The 25047-nt window shown below is 37.5% G+C and overlaps 1 protein-coding gene across 1 annotated transcript in view; it reads right to left on the bottom strand.

The window, feature by feature from the left end:
- NDFIP1 (Nedd4 family interacting protein 1) overlaps positions 1–25047 on the bottom strand; it is a 48536-nt gene that overhangs the window by 6758 nt on the left and 16731 nt on the right. Inside the window, exons 2-7 of the mRNA XM_043913089.1 lie at positions 16084–16171; positions 10763–10893; positions 6907–6994; positions 5837–5961; positions 3510–3576; positions 242–347 (exon numbers count right to left, since the gene is read on the bottom strand). Coding sequence (XP_043769024.1) covers positions 244–347; positions 3510–3576; positions 5837–5961; positions 6907–6994; positions 10763–10893; positions 16084–16171 — 603 coding nt within the window. The 3' untranslated portion in view covers positions 242–243. The remainder of the gene's footprint in view (positions 1–241; positions 348–3509; positions 3577–5836; positions 5962–6906; positions 6995–10762; positions 10894–16083; positions 16172–25047) is intronic.

The raw sequence follows: 25047 nt of genomic DNA, 5'->3' as shown, positions 1-25047 counted from the left end.
CATTGTCCAAACATGAGATAATGTTGTCTCCTCTGGTAGTTTTTCTAACTTGCCTTTTAAGAAAGTTTTTTCATAGAAACACTCCTTACTAAGCTAGAAACTAAAAGGAAAGGACTATGGCTTCCTACTGCCTCTATATCCCCTACCACAGGTTGTATATTCTACTCTAAACGTGAACAGTAATCTACCCATGCATCACATGATTACACTGGGACTGGAATAAAGTTTGTTTCTTTAATACCTTTAATAAATAAAGAGAACTCTGGTCCTGGGGAGATTTGAGAAATTTTCTGGCATCTTCCGAACTTTTGCATAATTGATAAATCCTCTGAGAAACAGGAGAAAGCCTAATTTAAAAAAGAAAAGTCAAGAATGAGTTTAGAATTCACACATTAACTCCAATCCCAGAAATATCCCTCCTGATACCAAAAACTTCATTTTTCTGTTATCAGAAAAGCTATCAAACCATAATTTCCTCTAAAATTTTCAAAGGATTTGATTTTACACCAAATTTTCCATTTCTCAGTGAGAACATATAATCTCAAGGGCCAAAAAAAAAAGTCTCTTTTGCACATTCAGAATCTAATTGGTCTAAAAGAAAACAAAAGACAAGATGGGGCCAAACATTTACATCATTTACTTTTGGAAGCCTCATTGAGAAGCATTATCAAAACCTCCTCTCCTTACCCACCCCAGGATCTTAGTTCCTCAACCAGGGACCAAACCTATGCCCAAAGCAGTGAAAGCGTGGAGTCCTAACCACTGGACAGCCAGGGATTCCAAAACTTACTTTCTGAGTTCCAAAAAAGTATTCCAAGATAATTAACACTAAAAACAGAGAGGTTATAAACAGTGTTTTTCTCAAATAAAAAAATGTCATCCTTTCTTGTTATGGCTTCTTTTTTTTGTCAACAGTACACAATGCTGTCCACTAGATGTCAGGCTGCCCTTACCTTCACAAGAATTCTGTCTCAACTCTAAATTCTATTTCTCTATTCTTAATTTAGGAGTCAGCAGGGAAGATGATGAGCTCCCTCCAGTGGTAGCTCACACATTCCTGGCCCTCCTCCTCCAGAGATGGCCCCTGGTCTTACACACATTTTCCAAATGGCTTTATGGAGATATAACTTACATATCACAAAGCTTACCCATTTAATGTGTACAATTCACTGGCTTTTAGTAGTTAAAACTATAATCCAATTTCAGAATTCTTTATCATCCCTAAAACTATCTGTACCCATTAAGTAGCCATTCCCCATTTCCTACCCTCCTCCCATCTCACCGGCTCTGAGCAATAACTTTCTTTTGGGTACATTTTAAACTATACTCAAGCAGTGGAAGATGCCCTGCACTCAGTCAGAAATGATATCAGAAAAAAGAAAGAAATGATATCAGGCAGCAACCAAGAGTCATCAGCACCGAGCACAGTGAAAACTACCCTGTTTGGCACCAAAATGAGCGACAATACAACCTAACTCGAGTCAAAGGATGGGTGCCATATGGGAATATAGGTCAGCTTTGCTAGATATTTCAATTTTAAAAAGGTTAAAAAAAATCAGATATTTTATGTGAAAGTTCTTGGCTTTTATATGACGTGTGTGCGCTAAGTATGTGGGTTAAATCGCTTCGGTCATGCCTAACTCTGTGACCCTGTGTACTGTAGCCCATCAGGCTCCTCTATCCATGAGATTCTCTAGGCAAGAACACTAGAGTGGGTTGCCATGCCCTCCTCCAGGAGATTTTCCTGACCCAGGGATCGAACCCACATCTCTTATGTCTTCTGCATTAACAGGCAGGTTTTTTACCACTTGCGCCAGCAGGGAAGCCCATTTAATGATGACAACTAAAAAAAATAACTTCTGAAAATAACTACGGAACATACAAGCCACAACTACAGGCTAGATGTAGCTTATGAGCTGCCAGCTCAAGAACTTTGTATAGACCCGGTCTTTGCAGGAAAACCATCCCCCGCTTAAAAACTAAATAAATAAAAAAACAGTAACAACAACAAAAGATTCTCTCTGCAAGGAGTGCCAAAGATGACTCAAACATTGGATCCAAATGTACTAAGTACATCTGAGGTCTCACCATTTTCTGCTTACCACTAAGCAGTAAGACAGCAAGAATGATCAATTATAAAATATTATAAACTCATCTCCCATGAAACTTTAATAGAGGAAGGAAATCAGCCTATTAGATTTCTTTAAATTATCTATGTTGTCAACAATCAACCTAAAATTATGCTTAATGGCTCTTCTTTGGCTTATTCAGGATTTGCTTGGACTTTAGGCTTGGGAGAAGATGAGGAGTCAGACTTTCTCTTAAAGATACAGTCTGGAGAATAGCAAGTCAAGGAACTACTTCTCTAAAGTAACTCTCCTGTAGGTTGTTTTTTTTTAATTATTAAGTTTCTCAGTAATCAAGAGAAGGGGTAAAAATCACTATGTATCTTTCCTTGGAAAGCTGTGACCAAGAGTAGAATAAAATGATGCTACTGGGGAGGTAGGGGATGGCATCATGAATGACTTGTATTTTCTAAGTAAAATTTAGAGTCATCAGTGCATGACTCTGTTACCCAAGGCAAAGCAGGTAGGCCCTGAATATATTAAGCAGCTTTTGGTCATGGGCTCTACACTGTGCTAGCCAGACCCATTAGCAACCCTGGGAACCAAAGATCCAAATTGAGGAGATAACAAAAAGGCCTGAGACAGAAGAAATGTTAGGATAGGAGAAAATGATGCCACAGAAGCAGAGTGAGACAATTATACCACCTTTAACAGCCGCAAGATGCCCCTTCTATTGTCTTGTAGAAATGATAGCAATGATGATGGTCTGCTATTATATCATACAAATTTTCTCTACAAATAATGAGGAAGCAACTCTGCTCATTTCTTTAAGATGTCTTGGAAGAAAAGATTTTACAATAAAAAGTTACACTAGTAAGTATAATCTTAAGACCAACTACCTGAAATGGCTGGTATGTTTAAAAAAAAAAATCTTATTCTCATCAAGAGCAAACTAAAGAATTCTGGACAGCCAATGGTGGTTCTTCCAGAAGTTATGCAAGACAATATATTTTCTGTTTTCTACTGATATATCCAACTGAAGATAGGCCACATACACTCATGAGTAGTTCAGTAGGTTACAGTATACCTATAAGCAGTTTGGGGTTGAGCTTGTGAACCCTTTGTGGCAATAACTCACAAGGGGGAAAAAAAATCTCAGGACTATAAAAAGTCATCTTATTGGTATGCCCCTCTGGCAACATGGAAAATGTGAGAAGTGTGTATGGACGGGTTAGGAAAAATTTACCACCACTAAGAGACATTCTATGAATATGTATGCTACTCTGATGGTGATAACAGCCTAATCTTTGACATATTTTAAAAAGTATACTTATTATCGCTAATATATTACTGTATAGAAAGAGAGATGAAGCTTTACTAAAAGTAATTTTACTTCTAAAATTTAACATAATCTTTTCTCTCCTTTGTTTTAAAAGCACTTACCTAGAACCAGGAACACCCACCAGAGCCAGTACTGACCATCAAAATATCCAGGGAAGTAAGTGGAAAACTGAAAAATAAAGCAAAATACTTTAAGAGAACCTCTGCAGGTATTATTTCACATTTCAGCTTAAGGGTTTATAAAACACAAGATCTTATCTTGTACACAAAAGCTGTTGCTCATTTAGTGCTTACAAAAATTTCTAAAAATTTAGTCAAAGTATTTTATACAGTACAGATTTGAAATGATTACAGTATTTGCTAATATACTTCCTTTCATAGAAAAGCAATCTTGAAATACGATAGCTTTCAGCTTTACATACTCCTTGTTTTGAAAGTGCTCAAACCTGTTTGTTTTTTAAAAAATATTTTTCCCCTTTTAGAAACATGTCTTTTTTTAAGAGAAATTTTATTTATTTTTGGCCTTGCTGGGTCTTCGTTGCCGTGCAGGCTTTTCTGCAGTTGTGAGAGCTGGGGCTGCTCTCCAGTTTCGGTGCACAGGCTTCTCACTGCTGTGGCTTCTCTTGTTGCGAAGCACAGGCTCGAGAGCACGCAGGCTTCAGTAGCTGGCGGCCTGCGGGCTCAGTAGTTAAGTCTCCCTGGCTCTAGAGCATAGGCTCATTAGTTGCGGCACATGGACTTAGTTGCTCTGTGGCATGTGGGATCTTCCTGGATCAGGGATCAAACCTGTGTCTTCTGCATTGGCACACAGATTCTTTATCAGTGAGCCACCAGGGAAGCCCCAGAAATATGTCTTGATGATACTTTTATTTTGCTTACGCAGTGCCAAACTCAACTATATTTGGCCTCCTTTCTAATGGTCCCTGATTTTGTTCTTGCCCTTTCAGCCATGCCTTGACCTTGGAAGCTTTACCATGTACATGATGATAATCCCATTCCTTTGCCAGGGACTATATAGCACATGATACCATTGTGGCCAGTGGGAACTAAGGGCTGCTAGAAAATATTCTTAGTTCTTAAAAAGAAAGGGAGAGGAAATAGTTTCCTTTCTTCTGAGCACTGTTGTGTCTCTGATGTGATGCCTGAAACTGCCATGGCTATCTTAACCCTAAGGGAAGAGCAGCTATACTAACATGCTGAGCCACCTGTCAACTGTCCTTGATGATGTCAGTGAAACATTTAACTGACCTCCATGTCAGGACTTATTTTTACAGAAAATAAAATTTCCCCAATGTTTTCTAAGCCATTTTTGAGCTACATATTCTGTTACTCAAAAGACCATCCTAATTGATAACAGCTGATTAATTCTTTTAAAAATTTAGTAAAAATAAAAAGATTGGTAACTACTTTGATCTTGCTTCTGTTGAAGACGTTAACACAGTCTAGAGTTTAGCACAGTTTGAGCATTAAAATAGTTTTATTTCTTGATTAATAAGATTTAGAGAAGGAATGAAAAACTTCTTTATAGCTTGAGTTCGTAACCTAAAGACTATGTTTTAGGAGAGTATATGTTAGTTGTCTAGGAGAAAAGCCCATAATTTTTATCAGATTCTCAAAGGAACTTGGAATTCTAAAAATGCTAACTGCCTTAGAATAAATGACTTTGAAAAACTTCATGGCTCAGTCAACACCCATTAGTTAATAATGCCAATTTATGATAAACACCTTGGTTTTATATTATAAAGTTAACAATGGCAGTAAACTTATCTGAAATCACAGGACACTTTAAGAGACTAGATCTTTTACAACTTTAAATTACTTCATGCAATTCTAACTAACTGGTAACTCCTACATCACTTAAGATCTCTCTCTTATTTACTTTAGAGATAAGGGCCCCTAATGGAGTAGGGCTTGTTGAACAGTTCTGGCTCTCCAATCACCCTGGTATAACCAATGATGCTACTTACAACCAAACTTGGAAGGGAAGAAGGTTGAGAGAGAGGAAGGGGGAAGAAAAGAAGAGAGGGGAAGAGAGAAGAAGGACTAAAACTTCAGTAGCATTAATGAGAGGAATGTCTGCTTTTGATGGATACCAGAAAGTTAATAGACTCTTATTATAAAAACAACTAATTTCAGAACAAATACATGTATTATCACATTATAAACATTAAAAACAGAGAAAGCAGCTGAACAAGGATAGATGTCCTAGGGCCACTGATATTTTGTAGACTTGACTACAAAACTTGTGTGGATGAACCAGCTACACCTGATCTAGGTTCAATTTTATGAAACCAGAACAAAGACAAACAAAAAAAAAATCATTTTAAATGTTGAGATAATTCCAAAAAAGCAAATGAAAAAAAGTTAAATATTCAAAATTATTCCACTCATTCTTCTCCAGAGACTATCACTGCTGGTGTACAACTTACCCTCACAATCAGGATCCACTTAATTAGAGAGAGACCAAATCCTGAAATGGCCCCATATCTTCCTGCAGCTGAAGTGGTCAGGCAAAAAGACAGGAAGAACCCAATCCAGTTAAAGAGGAATGCCACTGTAAAAGCCGAGAGAAGAAAAGAGGCAGGTCAGACACGTCCTGTTATCCAAGGAGCAAGAGTTCTAAGGGTGCACTCTGCATTTACTTCTGTTTAAATGGCTGTCCCAAGAATAAACGAGCTGAGCCCACCCTCCACAACTCTTACCTCACTTCCCCAAAATTGCCATCCTCTGTCTTCCTCCCAAAAGCAAACAAGAAAGCACAGTTTCTAAATATCAAGTGTTTTATTATTACATCTAGTGCTATACACTTTAAGAAATAACTTAATATCACCAAACTGCATACTTATGACTTGCACCCTTTATTGTATATGTTGTACCTGAGTAATTAAAAATTATTTGAACATTAAATTAGTGCCCCTAAATAATCTGATTCAAGTCATTCATCCTCTTGCTTCTGTAAACTTTGACAGCTTACACAATGCGTTACCTCTAAAAACACTGCACTTCCTTCATATCTTTTTAATACAGCAAATAAAAGAAATAGTTGCTCAGTCCCAAGTCAGGCATATGGAAAGTTAAATGCAAAATAACATCAAGTGGGAAAAATTAGGCTGACTTTGATGTGTTGGAAAATAGAAGCATGCAAAACAGAATTCATCAGACAAAGGCATTTACTTCCTATTTTACAGGTCAAGAATGAGTAGGAGGAATGCTTAAGGGGTTCTGGAGATCAGAAAAATGAAGCTCAGCTCAAGTAAAAATGTAGCATCCCCCATAACTGCTTTAATTATATTTTCCATAGATACTCATGGAAATTGAAGATAGAGACAGGAAATTAAGACGAAAGTGTACTGTGCTTTGAACGTGTCAGTAAAAAGCATCAAATACATAAAATTATTAAAATATTAGCTCAATTAGTTCTTTTAATTTCATCATATTCACTCAGAATCTAAAGCACTCTAGTTTGGGGGGAGGGGCTCTACTGTGTGTATACACTTACTGAAGAAAGTTAACATGAAAATCCCATCGTTTCCTATCCTCATCTGGTCAGGATCATCAAACTCCTCCCGACCTGCAAACTCCTCATCCTAAATGAAAAGAAAAGGTAAGTTCACAATAAATTACTTCAAGGCAAGGAAAGACATCAAGAAAAACTGAGAAAGGGACAAAAGTGACTTCCAAGGAGAAAATGTACTGCTTTGGCTCAATTTAAAACTAAGAGCATTAACGTTTAGTATACGTTAAATTTTTCATTGGTCTTCTAAGATAAAATTTTTTCTGAAATGAAAGGAATGTTTCACTTTGTAACCCAAGTTCTTTAACAATGTATTTCAAAAATTATAAAGTTCACAAAGAACTATTCACTCTTCCTTATATATATACATATATATATAAACATAAAGAAATATACATATAAAGAAAAAGGAGAAAATTCTCTTACACATTTGGCTTAAATGCTAGCATATCAGTAATACAGGGCCTGTTTAGCCCAGAATATTAGTAATCCTGGGCCTATTTAGAAGATACCATTGCTTAGCTCAAGAGTTTTATGAGAATGACTTAGTGGGGGCAGGTGGAAGAAGATACTGTGAACATATATGAAGAGTCTAACAGTGCTGCCCATGCTCAACTCCGGAACTGTTTATTTATATCGATATACAGGTCTGAAACAACCTCACTTCCAATCTTATTGGCAGAGAGAATCCTTTCCATCCTAACCAGAAAACAGAACTGCAAGCCTAGAAGGAACATGATCTTGACCAACACTGACACCAACATATGTAGCCTACCTTTTTCTTTAATTTTTAAAACTTATTTATTTATGGCTGTGCTTGGCCTTCGATGTTACACACGTGCTTTTCTCTAGTTGTGGCGAGCAAGGGCTACTGTTCATTGAGATGCATGTGCTTCTCACTGCAGTGGCTTCTCTTGTTGCTTCTCTTGAGCACGGACTTCAGTGCGTGTGGGCTTCAGCAACTGTGGTGGCACAGTCTTAGTTTGCCTGCTCCATGTGGGATCTTCCCAGACCAGGGATTGAACCCGTGTACCCTGCACTGGGACGTGGATTTTTAGCCACTGGATCACCAGGAAAGTCCCCTACCTTTTCAACTAATTGTAGGTATGTGTTGAAATATTGGGAAAAAAAAATGAATACACACTTCAAGTGGTAGATTTATACACAATCCAATGAGGGTTCCTCAAATGAAAAATAAATAAACAAATAAAGAAAATTTTAGGGAGAACCAAAACTTGCCCTACACAGAAAAGGGATGGGGACATTCCTAATAAACTGTTAACTTATGCCCGTGAAGAATGGGAAACAAAGAAGTGGAAGTAGCAGCTTCATCTAATTTACCATCTTTCCTCTAATGTTTGAAATTTATACAAGAATGGGTTCTCTCGTATTTTTTAAAATAAGGAATACCTAGTATTCTGAATTCATATTAGCAGGAAGAACAGGCTTTGCCAAATTCGAAAGTAACTGTTTTGTGGGAGTCCCTGGTGATCAGTGGTAAAGAATCTGCCTGCCAATGCAGGGGACATGGGTTCCGGTCCGGATCTGGGAAGATCCCACATGCTGCAGAGCAACTAAGCCCATGTGCCCGAACTATTGAGTCTATGCTCTAGAGTCCAGGTGCTGCAACTCCTGAGCTCACGTGCCACAACTATCAAAGCCCATGTGTTCTGGAGTCCATGCTCTGCATGAGAGAAGCCACTGCAATGAGAAGCCTGTGCACTGCTACAGAGCAGCCCCCGCTCACGACAACCAGAGACAAGCCAGCACAGCAATGAGGACCAAGCACAGCCAAAAATAAAGATAAATAAAATAAAAAGAGAGAAACCGTTTTGTGCATAACTATTCAAAATAAACTATCAAAATACATGGAAGTAATGCCTAGTAAGACTATAAATGTCTTCTAACCATTCTTTCTATCTTGGTATCTCTAGTCCCAGAATTCCTCCTTAAATTGTCACCAGGTTACTGTTTCTAAAACACCACACTTGTCTTATCATACCCACGCTTAAAAACTTTGAAGGATTCTGTGAGACCTACATGTAAAGTCTAAATGTCTCAGCCTAGCATTCGGAAGATTCTACGACCTACAGTTCTGGCCAAACTCTTTGCTGAACCAACACCAATCACTACAACCACAGAAACTGACCTGTACCTGGCTGAATCACATTTGCTTTCCGAGCTTTCCCCTCTGGAATGTTCTTCTCCATCAAAACTCAGGGCCCACTTCAAATCCCATCTTCCCCATGATCGCAAGGTTAAAGTCACAATTCTTAATGCTCACTGCTCTTGTGCTGCCCCTTAAGATACAGGTCTTTGTGGGCCTTTTCCCTAGTTGGACTTTAAGCTCTTGTATGGCAGGAGCATTGCCTTATACAAAGCCTTCTATCTATCCACTGCAAAATACATAGCAAATTGTATATAAAAGTGTTCCATACATATTTGTCAAATAATAGAACCCCTTAAGAAGTTCTTAAATGTGTATATTTGTGAAATAAAACAGAGTTCTGTGATTAAGCAGCATTAATCTCCTGGTCTATTTCTATGGGACAGTTACCATAATTCAAGAGGTCTAGAGAGTAGATACAAGGACTTTGGAGTCTAAAATGTCTGGGCTTGACTCACCTATGCTACTTTAATTAGTTATATGACTTTGGGAAATTTTTAATCTCTTTGGTTCTCAATTTTTGCATCTGTAAAATGAAGATAATATAATTTCTACCTTGCAAGGTTATTGTGAGGACTGAAAATAATATATATTATATATGTAAGCACAAAACACAGTGTCAACCATGTTGTTTGCTTCTAATACATGTTAACTATAAAAACACTGTTTTCTCTTTAAACAATTGAGCTCCATGAGGGCTCTTCCTTGCACCTGTAAGAAGTGAATGCATGTCACCATGCAGAATCAGCCTAGACTATGCTTATGAACTGTAACTTCTGTCAAGCAGTGGTTTTAGGAGTGCTACCCGTCATGGAAGATGTGATCTGCAGTCTATCATCCTAAGGCCTGAACCTCTAGGCCTTGAGTCATTGCACTGCCCAGACTGAACTTATGTTCTTATTCTTATCTTTTACTCTAGCTTCCTGCTAGGCCTAGGGTCTGGAGCCCTGACTGCCCCATTTCCAGGGACTGAGTCCTGCTCTCCTTTCCCCCAGTATCAGACCCACGGTCCCACTTGCACCAGCTTCAACCTGAATGAATACATGTGAAACCACAATTGTATCACTTATGGGTCTGACATCATGAATCACGAGTGCCCAAAATTCTCCACTGGCTTTCATTACATCCCACCTCCACTTTCAAGAAGTAACATCAGGCCAGATGGAATCTGAAATCATTATGCCTCCACAGATGGCATGATCTGGACTGCTGGTGGCATAGGGTTCAACCAGATGATTGTTAGAGCCCCCTCTGAGTTTAATGTTATGAAGCTGCACATGTTTATTCTCTCCACAAATTCCTAAGCAGCTATCTACTTAACACCGAAATATTAAGTATACAGGATCAAGGCAAAATTGGTATATTCCTCTATCAGCTCTGCTCCAAGATGTTTCAGCCATGAAAGGAGACTTGAGAAAGTGAGGGTAGTAGTAGAGATACAGGAAAAATGAACTGGTTTGACTAGTGATTTTTCTGCTCTTTTATACTGTTTACCTCCATTATCTTCAGGAAAAGATAAGAGTCTATTATCCCAAAAGAAAAATGTATCGGATTTTAAAGATTAGTTGTACTTTTACTAATCAATTTAATCTAAGTAATATCACAAAGTTGATAATGCAAAGAACTTAATTCCCATAAACTAGTACCAAATAACAAGGTATAAGTTGGACTTACTCTTCCAGGAACCAAAGGGATAGTAGCTTCAGCTTTGGTTCTCTCAGCTTCATCATAACTGGGCAGTGTGGTAGCCACATTGTAAGATGGGGGCTTTGGAAACCCAGACTCATCTTTGTAGTCAAAATATGCTGCAAAATAAAAAGGAAGTCATACTTATCCAGTGATTAGCTGAAATGAGGAAAAAGGATTTCTGCTAACTCTGGCAAACAAAAACCAACCATTCCTCTAAAATTTTGCTGTTGTTTCAGTTGCTAAGTCCGACTCTTTGCGACCCCATGGACTGTAGCCCACTAGGCCCCTCTGTCCATGGGATTTCCCATGCAAGAATACTGGAGTGGGTTACCATTTCTTTCTCCAGGGTATCTTCCTGACCCAGGGATCAAACCCACATCTTCAGAACTGGCAAGTGGGTTCTTTACCACTGACCCATCAGGGAAGCCTTCCTCAAACATAACACGTAGAATAACTGAATCAAAAGATGCTGAACATGGGATTGGGAATGATTTTTAAACTTATCGGCTTTTCGATTATTTAAATTCCAGATTCACTTTACTTTCCCTGCCAAATGCTTTTGAACACTTTTTCTGGCTCACTATGTGGTGGCTTCTCAGGTGGCATTAGTGGTAAAAGAGCTTGTCTGCGAATGCAGGAGACATAAGAGACACGGGTCCTAACCCTGGGTGGGGAAGATCTCCTGGAGGAGGGCACAGCAACCCACTCCAGTATTCTTGCCTGGAGAATCCCATGGACAGAGGAGCCTGTTGGGCTACAGTCCATGGGGTCCCAAAGAGTTGGATATGACTGAAGCAACTCAGCATGCATGTGGTGTGTTCACAAAAGCATGGAATATTAATAATAGCATAAGGTAAAGTTTAAGCTAAAAATAATTCACCTGTGTGTTTGGAAATCTGTACCATGGTTTCCTCCCACTTATAACATCAAAATTAACTTGAAAAAAGGGTTAAAATTAATATTTCATAGATTTTTGCACTTTGATTCTTTCACATTATTTTTACCATGTATTGTTTCCTATGACACGCTTAAGGTAATCACAGGTTCAGTTAGAATCATTACTGAGTGGAATCTTGCATCCCCTCTTTTTAAATTTACATCTTCATTCTCACTGATTTCTATTATAATAGATTCAATATGTCTTATTAGAACAGATCTATTTACAAATGGATTAAATTTTCTACACAATTTTTTTAAAAACTTAAGAATTCTGAAAAAACTCCTATGCGTCAAGATTAACATTTTTTTCTCCACCTTGCTTAACTATAATTAACTTCCAATTTTACTGTAGTATATTACTGAAATTATCAATCAATAGAATTCACCTCATTAACAAAAAAAGAGAAAAATTCATTGTTTTCACATGGGCAGAAGGATTTAAAAAATACCTAAATCTGATTTCTTTAATCTTTTCACAAATCTCTATGAAAAATCTAGAGTAAATATCATAATTAATGCTAAGTTATTAAAAGCTTTCTCCCCTAAGATTAGAAAATCAGACAAAAATGGCCCACAATTACCACTTCTAATCAAACATTATCTTAGACGTACAAATCAAGTTGGTGCAAAAGTAATTGCAGTTTTCCATGGTTGGACTTTGCCGTTTGATACTGGAAAGTGAAAGTCATTCAGTCATTTCCCATTCTTTGCAAACCCATGGACTATACAGTCCATGGACTTCTCCAGGCCAGAATACTAGAGTGGGTAGCCTTTCCCTTCTCCAGGAAATAGTCCCAACACAGGGACTGAACCCAGCTCTCCTGCAATGCAGGCAGATTCTTTACCAGCTGAGTCAAAAGGGAAGCCCTTGATACTGGAATACATTCTTAAATAAATGTGGTCATGTTACACATCATTTTAATGTGCATTTCTTGCTTTATTTTTTTTTTTGCTAATGACTTATTACTTGCTGTGTATTTTATTTCCATTTTAGACTGTGGAAATGATTTTAGACAAAAAGCAAATTCAAGCGATTTTCTTATTCATGTCGTAAAGCAGCAGAGACAACTCATGATGTCAACAATGCGTTCAGTCCAGGAACTGCTAATGAATGTACAATATGGTGGTAGTTCAAGAAGTTTTGCAAAGGAGACGACAGCCTAGAAGATGAGAGCAGTGGATGGCCATCGGAAGTTGACAATGATCAACTGAGAGGATCATCAGAGCTGATCCTCTTAAAACTACACGAGAAGCTGTATAAGAACTCAACATCCACCATTCTATAGTTGTTCAGCACTTGAAGCAAATTAGAAAGGTGAGAAAACTTGGTGAGTGCCTCATGAGTGGATCGCAAATCAAAAAATTGTCATTTTGAAGTGTCGCCTTCTCTTACTGTACACAACAACAAACCATTTCTCAATCAGACTGTGATGTACCATGAAAAGTAGACTTTATATGACAACCGGCAATGACCAGCTCAGTGGCTGGACCAAGAATAAGCTCCAAAGCACTTCCGAAGGCCAAATTTGCACCAAAAAAAGCTCATGGTTACTGTCTGGTGTCTGCTGCCTGTCTGATCCAATATAGCTTTCTGAATTCCAGCAAAACCAATACATCTGAGAAGTATGCTCAGCAAATGGATGAGATGCACCAAAAACTGCAAAGCCTGCAGCCAGCATTGGTCAACAGAAAGGGCTCAATTCTTCTTCACAACAATGCCCAACTGCACATCACAAAACCAAAACTTCAAAAGCTGAACGAGCTGGCTTACAAAGTTTTGTCTCATCTGTCATATTCACCTGACCTCTTGCCAAGCGACTATCACTTCTTCAAGCATCTTGACAATTTTTTGCAGGGAAAATGCTTCCACAACCAGCAGGAGGCAGAAAATGCTTTCCAAGAGTTCATGGAATCCCAAGGCAAGGATTTTTATGCTACAGGAATAAACAAACTTCTCCCTGGCAAAAATGTGTTGATTTTAACGGTTTCTATTTTGATTAATAAAGATGTGTTTGAGCCTAGTTATAATGATTTAAAACTCACAGTCTGAAACTGAAACTTTGTTTGCACCAACCTAGTACTAGTTGATGCAGTATGGCAAGAAGAGAGAATACAAGACGAAAGGACTGGAAAAGAATAAGTCTATTAAGTCTGTCCTCAATCATGGAAGACATAATTACATATGCAGAAAATCCAAGAGTATCTACAAATTATTAGAGTTAATATATGAATTTAGGAAAGTCTCTGAACACAGAGTTAATATAAACCATCAATTATATTTTCTATGTCAACAACAAACAGAAAATAAAAGTATACATGGACCATTTACAACAGCACCAAAACAAATAAAATACCTAGGAATAAATCTAATTAAAAAGATGTAAGAAAAAAATATGTAAGAAACAAGATGCAAGGTCTCTATATTGAAACTCACAAAATATTATTCAGCAAAATTAAAGAAAATCTTAATAAATGGGAGGGATTTAACATAGACTGGAAGACATGATATTATAAAGATGCTAATTATCTTCAAATTAATAAACAGATTCAGTGCAATCCCAACTAAACTTCCAGGAGAGTTTTTATTTCTTCCCATTTTATGGAAACTGGCAAGCTGATTCTAAACTGTAAATGAAAATACAAAAAGCCAAGAAGTATCAAAGCAATTTTGAAGAACGAAAAGACTAAAGGACCTAATTACCAGATATCAAGATTATAAAGCTCTGGAATTAAGACAGTGGAGTATAGGCACAAAGGTGAATAAACAGACCAAAGAAAGCATTGAATCCAGAAAACAGATACTCACACACATATATGGTCACCTGATTCATGACAAAGGTGACACTGCAGTACAGTGGAGGAAAAACGGTCTTTTCAATGAATGGTGTGGGACCAAATGGATATCCGTAAGGAAAAACAATCTTGACCACTACCTCATACTATACAGAAAAAAACAATTCCAGATGGAATGCAGACCTATCTAAACAAGAAAAATAAAATATCAAAGCTTTTAGAATAAAATTAGGAAAATGTATTATTGAAACTAAAGCTGCCACCTAATCCAATTCAAGAAACTTGCTTTTCTCTATGTCAAAAATAACTACTTTACATACATATGCACACATGTACATGCATATATAATTTCCTTAAAATTTTTTTACTTTTAATTAAATCATACAAAAATTGTATTACAAATTGATGGGTATAGTCTGAATTGCCCATAGCCATAGTAATTCTGAATATATGAACAAAACTGGTATCTACCACTTTAAGGAAAGCTTTTTTTGGCCACACCACAGTTTGCAAGACCTCAGTTCTTCAATCAGGGAGTGAACCTGGGCCATGGCAGTGAAAACCTGGAATCCTAACCAACAGGCCACCAGGGAACTCTCCTTACTACCTTAAGTTGAGGGAAATCAAGAATATTTTTATTTCCCTATTTCAAAGGATTTTTTAAAAATGGGATCCATCAATATAGACACCTTACATAAAATTTTAAGTTTCCATGAAAAGTTTAATGACAATCTTTTCTAATTTAGTACATTCAAAACAAAAATCCAGTATTTGTTTACCACAATTTATATACCACAAATTAAAACAGGTAAACTGAATATACAGAAAGGTGGTTTTTGACTTTTCCCCACCAACACGTGTGCACCACTCCACTTCTAACCATCAGTCACATACTTGCCACTCTGCCACAGTTCTGTTTCAGAGAATATGGGAGAGGTTCCATCAAAACTGGTCAGCTTTCAGCAATTAAAGCAGAACTGGTATCACAAAGATTTAATTACCAAAAGTCCTAAACTATCACAATTTTATTTCTTTTCCCCATCTCTTCTAAACTTATGTGTGAAAATTATAAAGATAATCTGACAGGATGGGAAGAAAAAAAATTAATTAAGGAGGTTCTGAACTATGAGGAAGAAAATGAAAAAGTTGGGAGACTTCTAGCTTTTTTTATTTAAGGATTTATTAGCTTTTTATTTATTATAAAAGAAATCAAACATATTATGTTCCAGGTCACAGGTACTAGAATCAAAGGGCAGAACAATCAACAAGAAAACTATAAAAAGAACAAGAGAAAAAAACGGGCGATCACTTGGTTTTTGAATTCTACCCTTATATTAAGAGTCCGCTGGAATGAAATTAAGTTCCATAAAAAAGGCACACTGGAATGGGGCTTTTATCTGTTTTTCAGAACAGTAACATGAGTTTTTTTCACCTCAGGCTACAAACTAAAAATAATGTTAAAGATTTCTTACAGAAAGCTGAACCAAATACAAACACCAACAAATACTTAGTAGACAAAAGTCTCTGGCTAACGCATTTCAAGAGCTCAGCAGCCATCTCACCCTGTCACCTACCCGCACTCTCCGCAGAGATGCTGCTGTAAGGCGGAGGGGCATCCCCTGCGGCCTGCTCAGGCTCTCCAGGCTCTTCTTCATTCTGCAACTAAATAAAAATTTCACATTTTAATGCAATATAAAGGCAATGAGAGGAAAACCTGAAAACTGGAATAGCTTTTCTGGAAAGCTATTTGGCAGTGGGTTTCAAAAGTGTTAAAATGTGCAGCTCCTTTTAATCCACTCCCAGGATTTATCCTAAGGAAATAATCAGAAAGATGCAAACAAGGTAGCAAATAAATGCTATTCAGGAACAACCTAAATACCAATCATAGGGGACTTATTAAATAAATTACAGTTGATCTCACAAAGGATTACTAAGTAACAACAAAAATGAAAATGAAGAAAATTCGATGACTTGAACAGAAAGATTTGTGTTGTACTGTTACATAAAAAAGAATTTATCAAACCATATGAATCACATAATTTGGTTTTGAAAGACAGTTATGTGATGGAAAGCAGGTCTATGATAGACATCTACAGTTTATACTGTTTATCTTAGGAGATGCAATCAGAGGAGATTTTTTTCCTTGTGTATACATATGTTTTGTAATGAACATTTATCACTTGTATAATTTTTCCAGTTAGAATAATAAAAATCTGTTAAGACAAAGACAAATCACAGTAAAACCAAGGTCTACTCAGTCTGCACAAAGATTGTATCTTAAATAATTGAGATATTTACAAAAACATAAAATTCAACATATAACCTCTGTCAATACATCTTCCTCTTCTGTATCAGTAACTTTCTCACTGGTCAAATCTATAGCTCCAGTTACTTTACATAACTGACACTGAAACTGTCTTTCTGCCACTACCAGTCTAGACAGTCTACCCAACTCATCTTCATAAACAAAAACATGTGATTTAACTTTCCACTGTGACAACAGAATACAGCTCATTTAAAAGATGAACTGGCTGAGAGTCAGTCTATCGGTGGGCAGATGAGAACATGTTTCAGAGGTGATGGAAGGACTGCTTCCTGATCTGGGTGTTGGTTTTGTGGATGTTAATGCCATTCATGTTTAGTAAATGCTACAAATTTATTCAGTTTTCTGTGTCTGTATTTTACAAAAGAATTTTAAAGAAAAAATTAAAAACATTAAAAAAAAAGATTAACTGGTTGAAAATGGGAGTCAATCTGTAAAGTACTAACGTAGTATTTATCACTGTAACTGATTTGGGGGTTTGGGTACCAGATGTACACCATCAAGCTATATAGAGCTGGACTTCCCTGGTGGTACAGTGGATAGGAATCCGCCTGCCAATTCAGGGGACAAGAGTTCGATCCCTAGTCTGGGAAGATTCCACATGCAGCAGACAACTGAGACCGTGTGCCACAACTACTGAAGCCTGCACTCCCAGAGCCTGTGTTCTGTAGCAGGAGAAACCACCACAAGAAGCCCCCACAAGCTGCAAATAAAGCCAGTATGCAGCAACGAAGACCAAGTACAGCCAAAAATAAAATAATAAATAAAATTATTTTTAAAACAGCCCATATCTTTTTAATTTTTTTTAAAAGACATATAGAGCCAACTGAGTCAAAGGTAAAATACAAATCCTTCTAAACCAACTGCTGCAAAGAATTCTATCTTGAATTGAAACCTAAGAAGAGAAAGGCTGACGTGTCCTCACATGAAGTAGATATTAAATCTGAAAGATCTGTCTTCAATTCTCACGCTATTCAAAATTAGAAGCAAACAACACCTTTCTGATCAATACTGCAAAGCACGTGTGTGTTTTAAGTTGCTTCAGTCATGTCTGACTCTTTGTGACCCCAGGGACTGTAGCCCACCAGGCTCCTCTGTCCACATGATTTCTCAAGCAAGAATACTGGAGTGGGTTGTCATTTCCTCCTCCAGGGGATTTTCCTGACTCAGGGATCAAACCCAAGTCTACTCCGTTGGCAGGCAGGTTCTTTACCACTAGCCTTACCTGGGAGAGTAATATTGCAAAGCATTCAGTTTCAAGTGAATTCTGCCAAATTTTCATCATTATCTACCACCTGGGAACATTTTTTTTGAACACTAGTTATCTAACATTAAACTTAAGGCATTCCCAAAATAACTGCATTGTAATGTAAGTTACATTACATTACAATTACAACTGTAATTGTAATGTAAGATGTAATGTAAGAAGAAGTGCATGTATGTATGCTCAATCGTATCTGACTTTCTGTGACCCTATGGACTGCAGACTGCCAGGCTCCTCTGTCCATGGGATTCTCCAGGCAAGAATACTGGAGTGTGTTGCCATTTCCTTCTCCAGGGGATCTTCCAACCCAGGGATCAAACCCGCATCTTCTGCATTGACAGGAAGATTCTTTACCACTGAGTCACCTGGGAAGCCCTTCAGAAGAAGGCTTCTGGGCAAAATAGCTACAGTAAATCCAAATGTTTCTGGGAGACCAAATCAGTAAATTATTTAAATAGAGATCCTGGGGCCAGGTTCACTTGGAACAGTTTTAACACCTGCATATCTCCAGACAAAGCATTCTCAATTTACTCCCAACTTACCACTCTTGTGCACTGCAGGAAGTGCAAAAAAACCCCAGCAAAAACAAAGCTGCAAAAAGCAGCAAGTCAGCAGCAAAAGCAAAGGCAAAAAGAGTTTCACGAATGTTGCCTTAATTTACTACAGCCAGTCATGTTCTTTATTTAAACCTAATTTCTCATTTTTTATTTGACTTTTTTTCTATTTCTTGAGGTTGGTCAAATAATCCCGTTACCTCTGCATAATTAAGATTTCAGAAAGAAAGCATGACAATTCTAAGAAATACAGAATTCTAAGAAATAAAGCATAAAGGAGTTTTAACACGTGTATCTGCAAGATAGGTTGCTTGTCTCCTAGCAACCTAGAAATGTGAAACTTGATCATCCCACATCAGGGTAACAGATAACAGAGCAAAGAAATTCCAATTGACTCAGAAACCCCCATTTTCTCTTTAATGAGGAAAAAAGAAACATCTTGAGGTAAAATTTTTTACATTAAAATTCACCACTTTTGAATCATTAATTAATAAATAGTAATTATTAGTAATCAATCATACTAATATTATTTCTAGCTGAAAAAACAACCAACAAAAAGACACCTACTATGATTAAGGAGGCTGATGTATTAGGAAGATCTCAGGACCTCACTATACAGGGTTTGCAACTCTGACTTCTTTTCTATAATGCTGGTGATAAATTTAGGCTCCATCAAGAAAGGCGTTTAAAATAAAACACTACAGTGTTGGAGGGAAAGAGGCAATCACCTTCAGGAAGTATTCAGTGATCACCAGAGTGTGAATAATAACATGCTATACAACAGAATCCCTAGGTGTACATCTTTTTACACCTTGGGGGCATCTACTGCCATTAATTTGGTTCTGCCAGCCAAACAAGCCACACACTCACTCACAGGGATTGTGGGGGCATTGGGAAATACTGCACTACAACTCAAGTGGGCCTTATCTAATAAGGCTGAGACTGGTTATGTGGTTCCATAATATGTTCTTAAGGTTCCCCTTTTCTGTCCTTGGAAACCTTTCCTATGCAGTCCTCCCTAACATATCCCTGGGGCTCGGGGATCCTCACGCTCTCCCAGGGCTCTCTAAGAGAATATGTGTCATTGCCAATTTGAGGCTGTCGCTGGAAAGATGCCCAGTCTCTTCTAGCAGCTGGGTCAGTGGAAGCCTGATTCCAGCCCACCTGCTACAGATTCCTCTGCAGGGGCTGTGGAGAGACAAGTTTGAAAAGTGGTGGGACTTCTGCCCTCCCCCTGTGCTATGCTCCTGCCAGGGAGGGGGTTGACTGATTGTGACAGTTAATAAATACCTTTGGGGCTCTGGATTCTTTTCTGTCACATAATTTTTTTTTAAACAATTCTCATCAATTTTACTTATCTCCAAATAAGATTTAAACTGTGGTTTTCCCTTGGTTATACAATTACCTATACATGCCATATAAAGTACTGAGTACAAAACTGTGTCCTCACTGCTGATCAAGGAATAATTGAATCATGTAAACTTCAGATGGTCTTTCTCTTCACCACACTCCTGACAGTGCCCTCACTCCTATTTCCTGATTACTTGCATTCCTCCTTATACCATGAGCAGACTTTGTTATGGCTCCCCAGAAGAACCCTAAAACTCTTCCACGTCCCCACTTTATTTATATGGCACAATCTTCTAGGTACTTCTTAGCCTTGATTGTTGTTCACAAGTTAAGTCATGTCCGACTCTTCAAGACCCCACAGGCTGTAGCATGCCAGGCTCCTCTGTCCTCCACTATCTTGCAAAGTTTGCTCAAATTCATGTCCATTGAGTAGGTGATGCTATCTAACCATCCTCAGCAACCCCCTTCTCCTTTTGCCTTCAATCCCTCAGTTTAAAAAAAAAAACAAAACACCTACCAACAGGTGCTGAAATGTTTTGTCTTGTATATTAAGTCTGTGAAATAAAGTACAACTAAAATAAAGGATGTTTTTCCTTGTTACTATCTTCCTCTATATCCTATCCACACTGTTCCTATTAGAAATAAATACATGGTGTTTTAGTTAAACAACAGAATCTCCCATAAAGAAATCATACATAACTCAAGTTCTAAGAGAAGCAAACTTCAATTAACAAGTTTAAAGACACAAACCCTACAAGTTTAAATTCTTATTTGAGCTCCCGCCACAGTAAAAAGGCTTCTCGCTACCCTCCCAAAAGCAGTTCTGAAAAGTGTTGGTCGCTCACTCATGTCCGCCTCTTTACGATCCCATGGTCTGTCCATGGAATTCTCCAGACAAGAATACTGGAGTTGGTTGTCATTTCCTTCTCTAGGGGAACTTCTCAACCCAGGGATCAAACTCAGGTCTCTTCCATTGCAGGCAGATTCTTTATCATCTGAGCCATCAGGGAAATCCCAGTAGTTTTAAAGATGAGCTTCAATTTAGAAATGAGCTGTTTTTAAGCAACAGAAGAACAAGGACTCAGACTAGGCCAAACTAAGGTCAACATTTACAACTGTATAGGATGGCAGTACCTAAAGGCACATAAAAGTCATTCTTGGATTCTCTCTACTAAGAATGGAAGAACAATTAAAAAAAAAATTCTACTAAACATCAAAGAGAAGATCAACCCCAAAACTCATAAATCCATGAGAAGCGCTATCAAAGTATACCTCATAATTCACACAAACGTAACAAGTATGTTGAAAATAACGCTGAACTTATCCAATAAATCCATAAAGTTATAGTATTTTTGCAACTCATTTTTTTCTTGGGTGAATCCTATTTAAACAGCAAGAAAATTTTGGTAAGTTTAAATACCTTCTTCAGATAGTAACAGTCTCAGAAAATCCTAAACTTCAGCTTTAAATGCTACTTACACTTCTAATTTTAGCATTAACTTCTAAAACATTTACCTTAAAATGCAATATTTTAAACCTCTAATTATCAACCCACTGTTTTTGCATACTCTTTAAATCTCAACAAATGAGAGTATAATTACCAGAAAGTAAAAGCACATTTCTCTAGGTAAACAACTGGGTGTGCTATTTTACTCTGTTGTTCAGAAACAGCCAAAGTTTGTGAGGACTAAAAATTTTCTATTGTATATAGACTATAGTGGGTTTTTTTGTAATTGAAGTATAATTGACATTCAACATCATATATTAGTTTCAGGTGCACTTTATAGTAATTCAAGATTCATATACATTTCAAAACGATCACCATGATCTAGTTACCATCTGTCACCAAAGTTGTTATAATACTACTGACTATATTCCCTATGCTATATATCATTACATCCCCATGACTTGAACTCTGTACCCCTTAATCACCTTCATCTATTTCACCTGCCCCCCAATCCACCTCCCCTCTGGCAACCACCAGTTTGCAGATCTTATACTTGTATATAATATACTGACTATAAATTATTCCACCACCAACAAATTCTATACATTCAAGAATAGTTTTCTACTAACTTACTATTAACTAGGGGATGATATTTATATAAGGTAATTTTGACAACAAAATTCAATAATTAAAATACCATCTAATTTTAACCGACATTTCTCCGAAAAAGATATATACAGCCAGTATACATGAGATGTTCAACATTATTAGTCATCAAGAAATGCAAATCAAAGCCACAAGATATCACATTGCACCCAAGCATATGGCCATAAACAAAAGGAAAAAAGGGGGGAAAAAATCAAAATCAAGTGGTGTTGAATATGCAGAGAAATTAGAACACTCATACACAAGATGGAAAATAGTTTGGTTGTTTCTCAAAATAAAGTTAAACACAGAATTAAAAAAGGATCCAGCAAATTCCACTCCTAGACATATATTCAAGAAAATTGAAAATATATCTTCACAGAAAAACTTACATAAAATGTTCATAGCAGCATTATTTATAATAGTCAAATTGTTCATCAAATGATGAATGGATAAACAAAATCTGGTATATCCATTTAAAACGATGGGCTTCCCTGGTAGCTCAGATGTTAAAGAATCTGCCTGCAATGCAAGACACCCAGGTTCAATCCCTGGGTTGGGAAGATCCTTGTAGAAGGAAATGGCAACCCATGCCAAAATTCTTGCCTGGAAAATTCCATGGACAGAGCAGACTTGGGGGTTGGGGGGTGGGCTACAGACTATGGGGTCGCAAAGAGTTGGACACAACTGAGAGACTAACACACACACTTTCAAAAAGGATGGATAGAAATAAATAACCCTAACCAAAAAAAAAAAAAAAAACCAAGAAACAAAAACGATGAAGCACTGATAACATTCTAAAACCTGAGTGAACCCTGAAAACATTATGCTAAGAAAAAGGAGCCAATCACAAAACACCACATAGTGTATGATTTCATTTATATAATGTCTCCAGAAAAGGCAAATATAATAGAGACAGAAAGGGTGGTGGATGCCAAGCGCTAGGGAATGGAAAAGTGTGGAGTAGAGTTACTGACTGCTAATAGGACTATGTTTCTTTTGCAGGTGATTCAAGTGTTCTGGAATTAGATAGTAGAACGGTGGCAAAACCTGTAAATACGGTAAAAATCATTGACCTGTACACTGCAAAAAGATGAACTATATGGCATGTGGATTACAACTCAAAAATAGGAAGAGTATTTTCTAATATTAAAACTGCAAATCTATATAATGTACAATTTATTTAAAAGGACACTGAAAATCAACTATTCCAAATGAGTACTTCCTTGCTAAATCAATGTCTATGTCCCTTAACGAGAGGGGATGGGTCCTGATCCCATCAATATCTTCAGAGTTTAACACAGTACACCTATAAGTGAATGGATAAAAATAATAAAGGAAAATAACACACTGAACTGCAAACTAATCACACTTTTAAAAAATCCCTTAATATTTCCCTTCCCTGAAAAGAAAAATATTAGGATCAAGAAATTAAAAGACAGTTTGACCAACAATCTCTTTTAAGAGCAAAGAATAAACATCATTATTTTTTTCTATTGTTTACCTAAAGGTAATTTAAAAAACAAACTACCACCAGATCTAGACTATCCTAAACATCTTTCATGGCAGAGGGAAAAGACAAAATGCAAATCCTCTTACTAGGAAATTAAAAACACAATTAAAAAATCAAAATTTACCAAAGCAAAGGAAAAGCAAAGTAATTAGGATAATGCTTTAAATAAGACAATGGCAATAACAGATGAAAAGAATACCACAGTAAATATCCTTAGAACGGCCACCAGTTTGTAAAGCTATGTAAAGATTTTTGTGGTTATCACCATTAACATGTATAAATAAATTGATGAATACAATTTGGTTTGGAAGGAGAGAAAATATTCCAAGTCAATATTTATGTTAGTCCTTAGAAATGAGAGCAAATAGTTCAAACTATGATCATCAATTCGATGGCTTTTCTTCTATTTTTCACGTGAGGTCCAAGTAACACGTAAAGGCATACCATGGAGAGAGAAGAGAGGAAGGCAAGATAGTAGCCACTTATCTCCAACTTCAACTTTTTTTTTAAACAATTCTTTTCTTAAATGAACTTAGCTGCAGCACTCAGGTCTTCGTGCAGTGCACAGACTCTCTCTAGTTGTGGCGCGCAGGTTTCAGAGCGTGCCTGCTCAGCAGTTGTGGGGGCACGGGTCTAGTTGCTCTGCATAATGTGGGATCTTAGTTCACTGACCAGGGATCGAACCAAGTCCCTTGCATTACAAGGTAGATTCCCAAACACAGGACCACCCAGAAGTCCCTTCAACTTTCTTAAGAAGCCAAGGCACCAGGAGAAATAACTCCTCATTCATTAAGGCACTAAACTAGACAACTATGGCTAGGATCGTGGCACTGTGAGATTTTTGGGAGGCACCAGAAAACTGCCATCAACTTGACCACCTCTGGGATCCATATCTTCTCTGTGCACTGTCATGCTCCAACTCTTTGCAACCCCATAGACTGTAGCCCACCAGGTTCCTCGGTCCATGGGATTCTCCAAGCAAATATAATATGGGTTGCCATTTCCTACTCCAGGGGATCTTCCTCACCCAGGGATGAAACTCACATCTTATGTCTCCTGCACTGGCAGGCAGGTTCTTTACCACCAGCACCACCTGGGAAGTGCATTGTGAGATTTTAGGGTGGCATCAGAAAACTGCCATCAACCTGCCAACCCCTGGAATCCACGTCTTACATCCAACTGAAATATTTTCACCACTGATGGCTTTCATCAAGACCCTGTCAAGTAAATGGTGCCCAATGTTTCGGGTCACCTAGCTTAGGCAAAGTCTACAGCCAAGAGCCTTTCAGGTTAACGATAAGTGCCCCCCACTCCTTACCACTCTTCATGATTTTATAAAGATTGGGGAAATAAGGAACAATCACACAGCTTTCAATTAGGTAAGCCCCTCTATCTCTGAACATAATATCCTTTAAGAAGTGGCATCCAATCTATGTCTTGAG

Source organism: Cervus elaphus, chromosome 9 (genome assembly GCF_910594005.1).
Source record: "Cervus elaphus chromosome 9, mCerEla1.1, whole genome shotgun sequence".
Classification (NCBI taxonomy): domain Eukaryota; kingdom Metazoa; phylum Chordata; class Mammalia; order Artiodactyla; family Cervidae; genus Cervus; species Cervus elaphus.
Note: the sequence above shows the minus strand (reverse complement) of the source record. Positions and strands in the feature narration are given on the sequence as shown.